This window comes from Mus caroli, unplaced genomic scaffold, assembly GCF_978045245.1.
Source record: "Mus caroli unplaced genomic scaffold, Mus_caroli_1 scaffold_18, whole genome shotgun sequence".
Classification (NCBI taxonomy): Eukaryota; Metazoa; Chordata; class Mammalia; order Rodentia; family Muridae; genus Mus; species Mus caroli.
Window position 1 is genome coordinate 36,514,204 of NW_028227273.1, and position 18,042 is coordinate 36,532,245.

Here is an 18,042-nt window from a genome sequence, read left to right on the forward strand (position 1 = left end):
AGCCACTTCCTACTCCTGATGCCCTGCCTTGCCTGCTTGCTAACAAGAGAGAGTGTTGGGAGAAGTGCAGATGAGAGATGTCTGGCTTGTAAAATTCCAAAGGGAAATTTGAGAGACATTTAACAAGTCTATCAGAGCTATTGCATGTTTTAAACTAAAAAAAATCATGGGTAGATATGTGGGGCTGAAAAATTGCTTGTGATTAATAAGATATAGAAACTACTAAACCTTTGGTTTGTAGGGACTCAGCTGGGGTGAGAAATTGGTGGTGTATTAAGAAGAAACTCATATTGTGAAGGAACAGTCTTCTGGGAAGCGTTTCCTTGCGATCAGCACAGAGAAGTCATGGTCCAGAGGCAGACAAGGCTCTACTCCATGCTGGAAGCCAAATTAGTAGTGTAACTTTTATTGACTTGGCACTGGTTTTGACGGCTTTATTGGGTCATGGAAATCTGAGGTTTGGCATTGGGGGAGAGGAATAGCATCCCTAAAGCTAGCCCAGGAAAGGTCATTGGTGACAATGCAGCCCAATTACAGCAGAAGACCTGAGGGTTTTGAAAATGTATGACATGAAAACCATTTGTCAAGACTACAGCAGACATGGAGTACAGTGGCTCTGAGCCTAGGAGACAAGCTGAGTGAGTTGCATAGAGTACAGCCAGAAAGTTATCCAGGTCTTTTGGAAGACTCAGAAGATCATAACTGTATCCCAGTTACCTTAGACATTGAGTTAGTGGGGTGGTTTAAATATGCTTGGCCCATAGAAAGTGACTTTATTAGGAGGTGTGGTCTTGTTGGAGTAGGTGTGGCCTTGCAGGAGGAAATGAGTTACTGTGGAGATAGGTTTTGAGGTCCTATTCTCTAGTTCTGCCCAGTGTAGAAGATCCAGTGTTGTCCTGTTTGCCTTTGGTTCAAGATGTAGAACTCTCAGCTACTTCTCTATCACCATGTCTGCTTAGATGCTGGCATGCTTCCCATCATAAGGATAATCGACTGAAATTTTGACAGGTTTCAAACAAGGATGTCATGGAATTTGTCACATTTCTGTTTTGCTTTTTCGGTTCAAGTGGGTCCAGGATTCAATTTGAGTTAATGCTTGGCCCATTTAGTCCTAAGAAATAATGTCTCTGATATACTTAAGATTTGAGCTACCAAGTCACCAAACAGAAGATAGTTAGTCAATACCAAATGTAGAAATAAATAACCATCAGTATGTTGTGAATGACATGTTACTGCCAATTTAAATTTGATAATTATGGTTATTTTCCTTCCGATATTAACATGTTTCCACATTTTGAAAGTGCTTTTTTTTTCCGTAAATCATGAAGCTATTTCTTTAGAAAACAGTAATAACAATTCTTTAATACTGACTTACAGGGAACATAGGTTAGGATAGAGTTGGTCTGGGAGCAGGAGAAGAACTCAAGCCCTTTCTAGTCTAGTGAAGACCCTGGGTTCAATCTCCCATAAAATTTCCCAGCAACTGCAATATTGTAGTTCTTATGAGTTTATGCTTTCCGTGTCTTTGTAAACTTCAAGATTTTTGAATTTGGAGATCTATTGGTTCTCATGAAAGAAGCAAATAAAACGAAGTCTTTGACATACCCAGGTGAGCTAACTGTGATGAATGCCCAGTGGTAATTCCTGAGGCATCTCCAGAAAGAGGTGTCTTTATCATTGACTTCCTTAAAGAGATTTCTCTCCTGCTATGTAAAATGGTACTTATCTTTTTGGTGTGTATGTACATATCTGTATGGATACATAATTGTATTTAGGAATATACAAATGTGTGTGTGTGTGTGTGTGTGTGTGTGTGTGTGTGTGTGTGTGTGTGTGTATGTACCAGAAAACCACATTAGCTGTCATCACCCATCACTATATACACATATCACTTTTTTTAAATTTTTGTTTCTTTTCTTTTCTTTCCTTTTTTTTTTCTTTCCTTTTTTTTTTTTTTTTGCCCTGGGACTCAGCAATTGGGGTAGACTGGCTAACCAGGGAGTTGGACAAATTCATTTTGCCTCCCAGAACCAGGATTTAAAGCACATGCCACTATGTCTGTTTTTTTCTACACAGATTCTGGGGCTCCCATTCAGCTCTCATTGCTGAGTCACCTAATCAGTCCCTAATATGACTTTCTCTTAATGGCATTGATATAATATTTGCTGTAACCAAGTAAAAGATTTGGAGATAAGCAAAATGACAGTAAACAATTAAAAATAAAAGTTAGCACCATCTTATGATTTACCATAGAAAACTATCTTCATTTATGGAGAGCAAACATACTTCTCCTTTCCCCTCTCCCTTTCTCCCTCCCTTTCTTTCTCCCTTTTACCTTTCTCTTTCCCTCTCTCTTCATCTGATATAGAACACCCTTAAGCTGCCTGGCAAAATGATCTTCTGAGGGTCAAGATAAGAAAAATACCTTCCTTCATATAAACACTTATAATTCAGTGACTTAAAGACAGAAAAATAATTTGTCAAAAAGGTTTATCTCACAAAGGAAAAAATATCACATTTTTGCACAAAGCAGAGATATCTAAGATACAGAGAAGAGGAATTAAAACCTTACCAGGCCTCATTAGTGAACCTGAACATACAGCATCAGAAATAGCACCTTATTACTATTATTATTAATTATTATTATCATCATCAGGAAGTGAGTTGAGAAATAAGCATTTGTATTGATTGATTCATCTGTCTGACACAAAAATGACAGTGTCTGAACTTATTATATATTCAGATTATGTTCTAGAAATGCTATACTCTTTATGAATCTAGAAGACTGAAGAAACAGTGGATCATTTCTTGTCTTATTTAAGCTCCTGCCCTGTTAGCACAACTCATTATCTGCAGCATATTTTCAGAAAATATCTCCTCTGCCTTGCAAATCTACATTCTGTACATGAGTATGAACAGATCCTAGACTCCTCTCAGGAAATAAGAAACCAAGAGCACCCTGCATGACCTACAAAGACCCTCAGATTTTCTGAAGAGTCATTCCAAAACATGATATTATGACTCAGAGTTAAGGACTGCAACCATTTTATAGGATAGTTATTTCTTGTGTTAAATTTATTCCAATTTAAGATTGGCAATGTTCTCTAAACTGTACTGTGACCAGAAGAACCACAGAGAATTTGAGAGTCTTACAAAAAAAAAAAAAAAAGTGAATCAGTAGTAAATAAGGGGCAGACAGAGGTCCAAAATAACAAATAATTTCAAAGTCTGAAGAAGAACTTCACTTGCGAATCTGTAAAACACAGATACTGTATGCTCATAAGCCACTCATGTACAATGCACAGAACAGGAGAGCCTGCCTAAAACAAGTTAGAACAACCAACAGCAGATGTTGATCTCCAAAGCATACCATACCATAGACATGTCCATGGTCATACGTGTGAATGTGTACATACACCACACATGTACACATGACCAATACTTAACATACAACTCAACTGTGTATTCTATTCAACATCATATATAAGGCTTTATAAAGAAAAAAATTATTAAAAGGAAAAAATGAGGAAAGTTAGGGCATAAATTGTGGCCAAAACAAAGGCCTGTTGTCTACATTAGTTGTAGCCACATCATATTCAAGCTCTAAAAGGTACTGGTAAAGATCAAATATCATTTGATATCCAATTATTCAGGAAAGCAAAAGAAGTTCAGTGTTGTACAGGCAATAAATATTCTGAAACAAAAAGTGAAAATTCACAAAGCTGATGTGAAAACAAGAGGAGAATCCATTCGTCCAGCGTGAGTTTTGAATCCTCATTCTGCAGTCCAGCTTCCTACTTCATTCCTTTAGTTTAAAGCTAAGGAAATGCAAGTAAAAAGTTGACTATCTAAAAGAAAAATAATTATATCATTTAAATTAAAATATGTTAATTTGCTTTATTACTTGATCACATTTCTACCTAGATTACTAACAATTTACAAACATAATAATTACTAGAAATGAACTAACCTATCAACAAAACAGACATAAATGGCATCCTGCACCATTAGCACATTTGTTTCTTAGCATATCTCATTTCAAAACCTGTATCAAGAGAATAGATAGAAGCAATGTCTTCCTGTGTGAATCACTGAACACACAAACAGAAGAGACAAATTTATGGAGTTTAACAACATTCAGTGAGAAGTATAGAATACAAAAACAAACCTGTGACTTTGCCTAGGATGAGCGACCTTGCTCTCTGGAACTCAGCTTCTAGTGAGAAAGTATAGTGGAAGAGTTGCTGGTCCATCTGTAGGAAAGTAAAACAAATCCACAGGCCAGGTTTTGAGAAAGCCTAAGGCAATCACATGGGTAAAGAGCTTCCAGTCTCACACAGGGCAGGCTCCTCACTGGAATTCACTCTCAAGAGAGTTGAAATGTCCCAGCAGTTGTCCCACAGCCACAGAAAGTGTCTTTTCTTTACTCCTTGTAAAATAAGCTCTTTCATGGGGCTCCCATTCCCTCAGAAACCTTACAGGGCTATTGTCATGTATTAATCTCCCCCACTGGGAATTTTCACAGAACTCTTCTCTGAAAACAAATAAGTAGAGAAGCCCATCTGTTACCATCTCTGCCACATTAAATGGGACCCAGCTGGGTTGCCCATTCTCCCTTCTTCCTCCTCTCTTGTTGGTTCAGCCACCACCCCTTTCTTTCCCTCCATATCCCTGACCTGCTCTCTCCTGTGGACTGTAGGACTTCCTAGTCATGAAACATAGTTTGATAAATACTTTAGGAAAGGATGGAAATATTACTGCCACTGACAGAGCTGGCTGTTCACACTGCACTGAAGAACAGAAGTCACTGCTGGATTTTCCAGGCCTTGATTTCTAGGGTGCTCTTTTGGAAGTTACTCCTAGCTTCAGATTTTGGTTTGCATCCCCACTTCTTCCTGGACTGTACCACTAATAGCTCTCCATTTTTCTCAATCTAGTCAGATCCAGTCTATTTTTTGAGGAAGAGTGTGAATATAGGTATATTATTTAAAAGTCAACCTGACAACTCCAGGGACCATTCCTCAAGTATATTCCATTTTTTTTGTCTAAAGTTATTCCTCCTACTCATCTCGGGAATATTGTAATGGGTAAGTGGTAAATCTCCAACATTGTGTGAACCATTTGTGTTATATATCCATTGATTATTTAAAAATATCTTATTGGAATAACTACTAGTCACTCATGTTCTCCCATAGGCCAAATCAAAAATTTCCCACTGCTGTCCTCCCAAACTCTCTCCATGTCTCTCTATGTGGCATGCTTCAAGAAATGGAGAATCATTCTGGCTGATTTTTTACCTATATCACTCAGATCTAAATATATCTTTCTATGCAGTGATTTTAGGGAGTTCAAAAAAGAGGCACCAACAAGGATACTCCAAAGCTTAAACCCTAAAGTCATACCATTTGTCTTGGTTTGATAATGAACCTGCCACAATGAAGGATTGCCTACCATGAGGGATTACCTACCCTGTATTGACCATTAGGCATGTCTTTAAGGAATTACCTTAAAGTAATCGATTTGAAAGGCCCAGCCCATTGTCAGTAGCACCATTCCCCAGGCAGAGAGTCCTAAACTATAGGAAAGTAGAGAAAGCAAGCTGTCCATATGAAAAAATGAGTGAGTGAGGATACATTTATTCCTCTCAGCTCTTGAACATTGATGTGACTATCCATTTCTGCCACTTGACTCCATTCTTATGGTGAACTGTAACCTGAAATTATGAGCTAAAATAAACTCATCCTGACTTAGTTTGATTTTTCCCCCCACTCAGGATTTTTATGACAGCAACAGAAACAAAACTAAAACACCTGGCCTTCTCCACAAGCTCACACCAATCACGTAGCAACTGTGACCATGTAGAATCAATTTGCTTAGTTCACAAAACACTGAAGACTTATTGCTGGAGACTGTTAAAGAGGGAACACTGGAAGAATAAACTCAAACCAAGTTCCAGTCTTCATCAATTTACACTCTAGGGGAGAGCGATGGGATTGTATTCCTTATTGGATAGCATGAGTTACTGAGAAAAAAAAGAATAAAATGACAAAGGATAATGAATAGTGTTTGGGAAAAGTCAAGGGAATAGGTTGAAGGAGGTTAGGAGAGGTCTAGATATAGATAGGCATTGATATACTGGCAAATGCAGGACACTCAAAACTATGAGATTGAATAAGATAAGCCATCACATAGCTATAGATACAAAACAGCAGGAGTCTAACAGGGTCCTGAGTGAACCACTGGATAGGAGAGATAACTGAAGACCCACAGAGAGATACCAGTGATCATCTAATGGCATAGAAATAAACCTCAGGGAAGAGGGGTACTTTTCAAACAAAATGTAAGTCAAGCCCTAAAGTCTGAGAATAATCGAGGTTGCCATGCACCCATTTTATTGTAGCAACATCAGGTGTTGGAGAAAATCTTGGGTGCAGGGAACCCTGGAGTGCCCCTGGCACAGTTGCCGTGAGAGATATGCATTATAGGTTTTGGCAGTTAGAGTTTGTGAGTTCTGGGCCACTGTGTGCCTTATATTTCCTGAGAATCTATGACATTCCTTCAGGCACTGAAGTATTTAGATGGCTTTGTGGTTTTCTGTATGTTCCCTTGGAAGCTTAACAGGCCAGTTGGCATTAGATATTAATCCTTTATACTTTGTACAACTGGCAAACATAATTTTTTTTTCTGGCAACTACACCTATATTTATCTTGGCAGTCACCACTGTATTCTGTTTCCTATAAGGGTATAAAATGACTGGTTGCTCTCAATAAAATTGTCACAGCTTCAGTTGTGCTGCAGCCCCTCCAGACTGAGCCTGATTTTATTCTTTGACTGGATGTATCAGGTAACCTTGTCTTGTTAAGTAAGCACTTGGGAAAGTGAAATATTACATCCTACAGGGAATATTATCAAACTTGCTAAGTAAACAAGCCAAAGCTTTCAGGAAGACCTTGAAACTGCCCAGATACACTAAGACTGGGCCCTTAGCTTCCCACAATGCATTGCCTGAAACAAGCACTTTCCTACCTACTACTCTGCTTGAAGTTGTATAGTATATGCCAGTTTTCCACCTTTAGTGACTTATCACCCATGCTGAAGTAGATTTTGATGACATAACTGTCTTTGAGTCATTTCCACTCCTGTAACCCCTCATCCATACTCCTATTAGTAATTTCAATAAAACTCATTGGTTCACTAATTCAGACTTAGTTGTGCCATTATCTAAATTTGCTGTTTGATCTCTATGTGTAGGGAGAAGTTTGCTCATGCCTCCCTAGAAGTATTTTACACAACACTCCACCTTTGTTTTCTGCACAAATAACTTTATTCATGTCTTGACTAGTACAATTTTTTGTTTAACATGGTGGGACTAAGGGGAAGGAAGGTAGAGTAGTTGATATTGTTTGTCAACTACATGGAATTTCAAATCACCATAGAAACAAGCTATGAGGTATATCTGTTCGGGAGTTTCTAGATTGGATTAATTGAGATGGGAAGACACACTTCAAATTTGTGCAGCACCATCCTAAAGGCTGGCGTTCTAAAATAATTAAAAAGTAGAAAGTAAGCTGAGCCCCAGCATTCATCTCTTTCTCCTTCCTGACTGGGAATGGAAGGTGACCAAATGTCTGGCAATTATGGACTGTTCTCTCAAACTGCAAGCCAAAATTCATTTAAGCTCTTTCTTAGGTATTTTGTCACAGCATTGGATAAAGTAACTCACATGGAAGATGCACTTAGGAAATCAGGATATATCTATTTTTCCAAGAAATCCAAAAATAAAATGACAAAAAGCTAGCACTGTGAATAACAATTGAGAGAGGGATTTCTTACCCTGAGCCAGAAAGATCTTGGTTAGTATATTTGCTATATTTAATAATTACTTGATTTGTGCTTCAGGTAACCATTTGGTGGAATTGGAAAGGTGTTTAAAAGGCAAGAAGGCATAAGGATGTTGGAGATGTGCTTGTGAGAAGGCCATGAGATCTAACTCATATGTAGAATGTTGGGTCTTAGAGGGCTGGCTTATTGAGCTCAGCCATGGCAGAAAGAGTGTGTGTGCAAAAGCTCTCAGGTCCAGGTAGGAGGAGATAGGCTAATGAAAATTGCTGATGTCTCCTCTAAAGGATACAACGTTCACAAAAAAAATAGAGCAAAGTCATCCTCTGAGAAGGGTGGCATTACATCTGTTGATGGCAAGAAAGAGGATGGTGATTATTGTGACAAATTTAGAGGATAAAAGAGAAATGGATTAAATTTACCTAAGCAAAACAGTGAATGATAATCTGGTTAACAATCTCACTTATGATCAAAGAGGACTAATCTAGATATTGGATGAATTTTATTAAGATCTGTCTTGTTGTTGGGCTGGAGAGATGGCTCCGTGATTGACTGCTCTTCCAGAGGTCCTGAGTTCAATTCCCAGCAACCACATGGTGGCTCACAACTGTCTGCAATGGGATCTAATGCCCTTTTCTGATATGTCTGAAGAGAGAAATGGTGTACTAACATACATTAAATAAATAAATCTTTTTAAAAAAATATGTCTTGTTGGTTCTTTATACAGAGTCACTAAATTTCGCAGAAGCCTATCATAATGTTTTCTCAGAAAATTTTGCCTGTGCACACATAACCTGTCAAATCTTTCTCTGCCTTTTCTACCCAGGCAGTTTTTCCTTGTCTTCAAGACCAAGTTCACACTAGGAAGTAAGTAGTGATGTGTAGAAGAGACCTGTGCCTTCCCAAGGGCTTCTATATCATCTGTACCCTATGCCCATTTCTCCTACACCTCTTGTATTCATTCTTCCTTTTCTCTCAGTCAGGTTAAGAGCTGATTAAACTTGACCACAACCAGAATCTCCAGTGTTTCCTCCTCTCTAATAGTTTCTGAAGGAATTGCTCTGGTGGGGGATTCAAGAATTTGTATTTCTAGTTCTTTCCCAAGTGATGGCAATATCAGTGGCTAAGGGCTGAACTGCAGTCTGTGGCAACTCTGAGCTCCAGTATGTGGTTTGGTGGAGCTCAGACATGTTTGATGGAGAAGTCTTGGCATGTAGCCTGTACAGAAAGGTGAGAAGTGAAGTACCTGAATAGAAAGTTCTGGACCATCACGGCTCATTTTCACCTGGTGCACTCTTCTATTGGCCAGATTCTCTGTGTTGATGGTGAACACATGACTTTCTTCCTTGCTTAGTTGATAGTGAATCTGTAAACTTCCTTGAAAGAAAAAAAGGAGGGGAATTAGAATTAGGAATAGCAAGCACAACACAGAAAGGAAGATCTCATCAAAATGTTCATAAATCTAATTGTTGGTTATTTCTGTTTCTTGGCCTCAATAACTTGCAATTTTTTAAAAAAAATTTATATTTTCATCACAGTTCAAATATAAAATTCTGAATGCAGGTACTAATTAAAGTGAGTGTGTCTCTTAGTGATGTTATCATTTTGTGTATGGGCCATTTTAAATTAAAATGCTAGTGTGAGATCAGAAGAATGGTGTAGACTTGTAATTTCAGCCCTCTGCCCACTGAGAAAGGATGGTCAGCCTTTCATACCAGTTGGACTACACAGTGATAATCTGCCTCAAAAAACAAGTAAAAAGAAAGAGAAAGGAAAGTGAGCTGGTAGGGGGTGGGATTGGGAAGGAAGAGAGAAGTGGGAAGGGGAAAAGGAGAGAGGAAGTAAGAGATCTACCTTGACAAGCATATCAACAGACCTATTTTGTAACGGGAATGTGAGAGCATGGCCATGACATGGTTACCCTCATGATATGTTTCTCTCAAAATCATCTTCCTCCTTCAGAGATTGAGAGAGAGGAGACATCCCTGTTTTCACACTCTGAGATGTAAAATAATCACCAGTTTAAGTGAAGTCTGCTTAAATCAAAGAACCAATCTAAACCTTCCTGGATCATTTGGACTTTTAAATTTTATCAGGAGAGTATTTTTCAAGCAGGTGTTCACTATCCATGAGATTAGAATACCAGTATATTCAATATCGATCTCAGAGCTTATCTAATTAAATACAGTTTGGTGTGTTTGTGTGTGTGTGTGTGTGTGTGTGTGTGTGTGTGTGTGTGTGTATGTGTGTGTGTGTGTGCATGTGTGCATGTGCACATGTGAGAGCATGTACATATGGTTAATATATATAGAGAGATAGATAGATAGAGCACGTATATGCCAGTATGCATATCCACTTGTACACCTGTATAAGCTAAAGGTCAACAAATAGTATCTTCCTTGGTTTATCTTCACTCAAGTGTTTGGAACAGGGTCTCTCATTGGTTAACACAGGGGTCACTGACTATCACTGGTTAGACTGGTTGTCCATAGAGCCCTCCTCTAATTCCTTGACTCTCAAAATTCTCAAAACAGGGATTTTAGTTGCCAATCATTTTCATGAACACATGGAATTCATGCTTAGTACTTAATGCTTGCAGGGCAAGCATTTTTTTGACCAAGCCTTCTCCCCAGGAACTGAAGAACACTGAAGCAACCAAACATTAATATCTGTAATTCCTACTCAGTATGTATTGTGATCTGTCAGCTCCAGAATATGGATACTCTGCTTTCCTTTCTGTTAGTTCTTTTTAGACTTTCTCACTCTCTCTCTCTATCTCTTACACACACACACACACACCAAACAAACAGAAAAATAAATATATTGAAAAATCTTATAGAACTAACACATAATTTAGCTGTCATGCATACATGTATGCATGTATATGTGTATATATTCCATCTAAGTCCATATATAAAAATAAATGTATGGAAATATATATATGAACAGGGAAATATAATAATAAATGTATGTATATATATATATATATATATATATATATATTCTGTCTAATGGAAAAGTGTATTTCAAAGTGATTCCTGCATCTTACCTGCGTATCTTCACTAGATATGAAGCTAACCTTAAAGGTATGTTCAGACATGAATGAAAGACATGTAGTTAGTGTATGTAGTGACTTGTAAAAAAGAAGGAAACCCTTCTATTTGTAACATGGATGCTCCAGTATTTGATAAAGGAGACAGAAAAGTGTGTAGCGTGGGATCCCTCTTACACATAGACTGTGAAAATGTAGAGCCTATAAACTTGCAGAAGAGAGTGGTGATTATACCGGATGGGAAAAAGAGAGATAATTATGAGAGAGCACATAATCTGGAGAGCATAAGAGAAACAACACATTTTGAGGATATAATGCATTGATAATTGGAAATTGAACTGTTAATAACTCAGCACTTTATTTATAATCATAATCATAATTTCTCTACTCTACATATACTGACTCCTTGTCAACTTAAAGAAGTGAGATGAGAAACTGGAAAGCCTAGCATTTATAAGCATGTGTTGCTATTACAGAGGGCCTGAGTTCAATTCACAACATACATATGAGAGAGCCACAGTTGCCTATAATTCCAGCTTTAGGAACCTGATGCTCTTTTATGGACTCTGAGGGCACCTGCCTATAGAGACATATGCCCACATAAACACATACCCTCGCACGCGCACACACACACACACACACAATTAAAACATAAATAAACTTTTAAAAATACAATGAGATTACAGTGAAATATTTTTCCATTTTTTTTAATCTAATATTTGGAACCCTATTGGCAAAGCTGTAGTCTGTGGAAGTTATAGTCACCTTGTAGCAAAGACAAATATACAGCATATTCTGCACCATTTCTATCTTGGATGAGGGGAGGGCAGATTAGTAGGAAGAAAGTCAGCCACCCTAGAGCTCCTTGAGAATTTCTCCTGAATCAGTAACCTCAACACTTTAAGTTTCCCTCATTCACTCTGCTCTCATGGCTTTCTTGGGCTCAATTAATTCTTAATTCAAAACAACTGTGAAAATCTTCACAGGAAGGAATAAGTGGGCAGCAAGCTCTGCAGGACACTCAGGGGATGAGCTCCAGTTTCCTGTATTGAGTAGCATTCTAAGCACTTTAATAAGAAACAATTATCTTCTCCTATTTCACTGCTTCCATTTACACTAGCATAAAATATCTCACAACATATCTTACCTTAGCTCAAAATGTGTTTGCACAGAACCAAGTCCCATTACTGCAACTGAGTGCAATCCAGTTGTCAATTTCTGCAGGACTCTGATGTATCTATTTCTCTATGTCTTTGTTCTTAGAAGAGGAGGCTTTCTTGATTGACAGGAAACTATGCTAAATGATGAAATTAAGAGTTTAACTTCTGACTTGATGGATATTGAGATTCAACTGTTGATTTAAAGAGAGATTTATCTGAAGAACTGTCTATATAACCTTATCCTCTGGGCACATCTCTAGTGCACCATCTTTATTTTTGATTAATGGAGGAGTACCCAGCTCACTTGGAATGACACTATTTCTTAGACAAGTGATTCTGAGCTGTATCTACAGGAGAGGAAAAAGCAAGCAAGCAATGAAACATGCAGGCCTGCACCCATTTATTTTTCTCTTCTCTTGACTGTATACACAATGTGAATGGCTGTTTCCCTCACCTGTCTCCATGATGTCTCTGCAATGATGGGCTGTGATGTAGAAATGTAGAATTATCCACCAAGTTGCTTTTTGCCAGGGTGCTTTATCACAGAAACAGAAAGGAAACCCAAATGGATGTGAGCAAATCTGATCCAGCTCCTTATCTCTGAGCAATGCACAGTCTTCACGTGTATATGAGATACTAGGTCCAGAAGAGTTACTTGAGATAATTAGCGATCTGTCATGTGCTTACAGATCTCATTAAACTACTAAAGATGTGGGTTTTTCCCTTGGACACCATATTAGAATTCACTTCCATTAAGAGGAAAACATTCTTCCTATTTGTTTAAGATTTATGTTATTTGAAGGCAACAGTAATTAGGATTCAATGCAGTAACTAGTTTTTAAAGAAGTCCCATTGAGGCAGTTTTATGAATTTCAAATTATGTTTTATGATCCAATTTCTTTTAACTATAGACAATCTTTATGACAACTCTTGAAACTTTAAATTAATGGCAGTAATGCCTCTTATAAATGTCTTTGAATATTCTTTTGACTGTTTCCACAGATAGTGATGGAATGAGGGAATACTGAGTGAGCATCAGAGGCTTGGTACCTCTGTGGAATTCTTCTGAGAGGTTGTATTTCCCTCTCATGAGCTACATCTCAGCATCCTATACATAGTAGTCTCTTAGCAGCCTATCTTATTAGGGTTCATATTGCTGTAATGAAACACAAAGATCAAAAGAAAGTTGAGAACGAAAGACTTTATTTGGCTTACGTTTCTAAATCTTAGTCCATCACTGAAGGAAGCCAAAACAGAAACTCAAACAGGGTAGGAGCCTAAATGCAGGAGCTGATGCAGAGGCCTTAGAGGAATGCTGCTTACTGGCTTATTCCCCATGGCTTGCTCAGTCTGTATTCTTATAAAATCAAGGAGAAGTAACCCAAAGATGGTACCACCTACAATGGCTTTGGCCCTCCCCTATCCATCACTAATGAAGAAAATGCTTAACTATCTTGCCTTCAACCTGATCTTATAAGGCATTAACTTAATTGAGGCTCTCCCCTCCCAGATGAATTTAACTTGTGCCAAGTTGACATGAAACTATGCAGCACAATTGACCCCTTGTCAACTTGACACACAAATGCAGCATCATTAAGCCACAATATCTATTTCTCCTTCATCCACATGAACTCACATTTTTGTTTGTTTGTTTGTTTGTTTTGTGGAGACAGGATTTCTCTGTGTAGCCCTGGCTGTCCTGGAACTCACTCTGTAGACCAGGCTGGCCTGGAACTCTGTCTCTACCTTCCAAGTGCTGGGATTAAAATCATGGACCACCACTGCACGGCTCACATGAACTCACATTAAAAACATAAGTAATGTTAAAAGTCCAACAGTCCTTACCAATTTAAGCATATTACAAAGTTAACCCCTTTAAACTAGCCAGTGCTTTTACATAAAAACTCTAAATTTTCTTTTAAAAGTTCAAAGTATCTAAACTGTGAGCTCCTGTAAAAATCAAAATTAAGATAAATGCTTTGCTATTTCAAGAGGGAAGAACCAGGGCACAGTTTCAATAAAAAAAAAAAAATCACACTCCCAAGTGTATAAATAACCCACTGTCTAAAGTCTGGATTCACTCATGATCTTCTGGGATCCTTCAAAGGTTTTGGGTCACTTTTCTTAGATCCCCCTCTGCAGGACACACAGTTTTTCCTCTAGGTGGAGAACCACTCCAGGACTCCATGACATGGTTGCTCCTTTTCTTGGAGCCATCCTGTATTACTGGTGTATCCTAAATGCTGAGGTGTTCTTCAGCAACTGAATTTCTCTTTCACAAACAGCCTCTCCTAGGCTCTCTGTCAGGACTCCAGACGAAGACTGAAATGCTTTCTTTGACTCTCTCTGCCTTGACTTCAAGACAAGTACTACTGTCACCAATCTCACAATACCAAGTACAATACCCAAATGAGGTACAACCTTGACCACTTCTGGAACACAAGGTAAGGTAAGCCTGAGGAAATGCTGCCCAGAAGATGTCACCTCAACTATTCTGGTCTCTTCTAAATCACAGTTGCTTCATCAGCCCCAGCTCCCCAGTATTCATTATGCCACCAAAGCAAAATGTTTCTTTTAATGGTTCTCAGGTCCTGTTAATCAAAGTCAATTTTTCAGCCCTCTGCTAACCAGAACCACAGATTCTTAACTCAAACAGCTGGATAATGTCTTACTTCCCTTTGAAACTTCACAACCAGGTCTCCATTTTCTGCACTGTTTTCAATACTCTTATCTCCCAAACTCCTACAGCACATTTCAGGAAGTTCTCACCATTTAGTGGATATTTTAGCCCAAGGATGCAAAGTCTTTCTACAATTCTCCTCAAAACAACCATGTCATATCTGTCATAGTAATATCTTACTCCTGGTACTGTCTTGTCTAGGGTACTATTGCTGTGATCAAACACTATGACAAAAAGAAATTCGAGGAAGAAAAAGGTTATTTTGCTTACACTTCCACATTGTAATCCACCAGATGGAAGCCAGGACAGGGACTCAAACAAGGCAGAAACCTGGAGGCAGAAGCTGATCCAGAGGCCATGTAACATGGACCCAGCTTCTTCTATAGACTCCCCCCTCACAGCATGAAGTCTCCTTCTCCATGGCAACTGGACATTCTTACAGCTTATTTCCACTCCTACTTGCATTGTAGGACACATTTTACACAAGTTATTCCCTTTGCTGGAGTCAAGGTTCCCAAATCAGCCACCATATTATATTACTATTACATTACACTATGAGAATCACAGATTAAACATTTCTTCCCTAGAAAAATCTTCTTTGCCTTGCATCCTTGCCCACTTCCATTTTGAAATAGGCTCTCAAAGTATTAAATAAGTAATAAAGCATTTTGTATTCTCTCATTTAAAGTTGGTCACAGTGCTAAATTATGTCTCTACTAGGGTACATATTTTGCTAATATGTGATTCTTTCAACACAATTTTAGCTCTAGGAGAGCTTAAATTATAGATATTTTATTTTTGTGTGTATTGAATAATACATAATAAAAGTCAACAGACACCTTGAGTACAATATGAAAGAAAAATGAAAAGGGGTTTTGAGAGTAAAACAACCACATTATGCATAGAAAATTATTATTAGTTAAATAATAAGAAGTATGAGACAGGAATTTTAGAGAAATGTGGAGAATAAAGTTGCTAATCTTAGACCCATGAAACAAAAGCTGCTACAGACAGATGAGTAACTTGTTCTATTCATAGTTAGCCACACATATGACATTACACTGAAGTTCTTCTTCAAGGTCAACTTCAGGTGACTTCCTCCTAGGTCATCAAACTAAAGTGTGGCTATGCTATATGAGATTGAAAACATGTTCTTCCATAAGGCACACCATACTTATTTAATAACAGAATCACTATAGAGTTCCATAGTATTTTGATCCCATTCAAATCTTGAGCTCAGACACCTATTCATCAGCATTTTTTCCTGAAAGGCAAGAAAGAACACTAATAGCTTCAGATAATCAGTTTGTATCAGATTCTAGGGCACCAAAATATTACCTAGATGGCTTTAATTGATAAAAATAAAAGCATCCTAGTGCATTGCAGTCTGGATTCAAAAGGAATATATAGTTCATAAAATTGTGCAGAATGAACCTATCTGAAATAATTTGGGTTCATAGAATACAGCACTAAGAGATGTTGAGTTGCATTGAATTTATCATTTTGTTTTTTATACTTTCTGAAGCTACCTGCTCAGTAATTGAAACAGGTTCCGGGAATAAACACTGCCCCACCTTCATCACTATCATCTTCACATTCATGACCACCTTCCTTATCTCAATCTTCATCAAACTACGTGATGGTCCTCTGGGTCATTATACTTGACACTGTCAAAATGACTCTGACTACAGCTCTAATAATTTTGCATCACATTAAAAGGCTCCTTTCACACCAGAGGGATCTGTAAAAGATACAAGTACAGAGCTAAACACAGAAAGTGCTGCCTGGAGATGTCTCATTAGTAACCACTATCAGCTGAGTGAGCACAGTTTGCTGGGCAGGCAGCAGCCTAGCAGTTTATATTCCTGTGCTGTGATAAGAAACTCTAAAAACAGACAAAATACTGCATTGCAAATTTATATAGAAAGAATTGGATTTTATTTGTTTATGTTTTAAGGGAAAATGTCTGACTAAAAATCTCATTTTGTGAATTCTAACTCAATTATACTTGAACTCCATAGTAACCAAAGTACTCACATATCTCCATTACTCCTTTTTTCCTGGATAAGGGAGGGACAAAAATAGAGCAAGCTGTGACACAGAGGCTTCCTATCTGCATTCATTTAATCCAGAAGATTCTCTCTGCTTGAAGGAAGCCTAGAGATTTCAGCCACAGTTTGAAATCAGTTACTGAGGCATTTCACAAGCAATTTGTTAGCCCCAATTGTGGTCTCATTGCCTCTGCTTTAAACTATCCCTCCCCATTCATCATTGTGATGGATTAAATAGTATGTAATGGCTAAAGTTAATACAGGACCACTGTTTTCATACTAAATTCCACTTCTGTCACCCCAGTAACCTTTCACCTTCAGTTTCTATAACTTTTACCATAGATATCCATGGTCATTTTTGTGAAATATGCCTGGTGATTGTGTACAATCCTCTTGCTAGGAGACCAGATGTGCTTACACTTGCCCTTGAGTAGTACTTTTGCCGTTACTGTTAGAATGCTTAGAGAGACAAACACTAAAGTTGTCAGTGATTTGTGTCTTAGAAATCCAAGGCATTATTTATTGTTTTTTGCTTAGTACTAGTAGTGTAGGTACTTGGGGAAAGATGGAACACAAAACCAAGGTGTGTGCATAATTAGTAATACTTCAATGGGGATCAGAACCACTTCTGTGAAGTGTGTATTTATGTAAAGACATTCACACAAAATACTTAAATGATTAAAAAAAAATACTCAAGCCGTAGTCTTGCCTTGCTGTGGGGTAAATTCATTTATAGACTACTCAAGAGCAAACTAATCACAGGTATACTATATTGAAAGCTACTCCCAACTTCAGAGACCACAGCAGACTTCCACATTTATCATATCAGCACTCCTGCACATTGACAGGGAAGGGGATTCTGTAATACTTGAGGACAGAAAAGAAGGATTTGAGTATCATCGTGACTAAACTGCACCAGAAATCCTCTCCTAATCATGATGCAGAACAGAAAGCCAAGTCAGCGTTTTCAAATGTTTCCTCTATAATTAAGTACATAAAATTGGAGGCATCAGATCTGTGCTATGGTTCTCAAAACTTATCAATGCTTCAACCCTTTATTATAGTTCCTCATGATGTGGTAACCCCCAACGATAAAATTATTTTATTACTACTTCAAAACTGTAACTTTGGTACTGTTATTAATTATAATGTAAACATCTGATATATAGGGTTTCTGTTATATGACCAAAATAGGGGTCATGGCCCATGGATTGAGAACCACTGACCAATACAGGTGGATAGCATAAAATCTGCAAGGT

The 18,042-nt window shown here is 37.9% G+C and overlaps 1 protein-coding gene across 2 annotated transcripts in view; it reads right to left on the reverse strand.

The window, feature by feature from the left end:
• LOC110312287 (contactin-associated protein like 5-3) overlaps positions 1–18,042 on the reverse strand; it is a 604,300-nt gene that overhangs the window by 48,763 nt on the left and 537,495 nt on the right. For both annotated transcript variants that reach the window (XM_085832770.1, XM_085832768.1), the window contains 2 exons: positions 9,087–9,217; positions 4,169–4,253 (listed from right to left, as the gene is read on the reverse strand). In XM_085832770.1, coding sequence (XP_085688896.1) covers positions 4,169–4,253; positions 9,087–9,217 — 216 coding nt within the window. The remainder of the gene's footprint in view (positions 1–4,168; positions 4,254–9,086; positions 9,218–18,042) is intronic.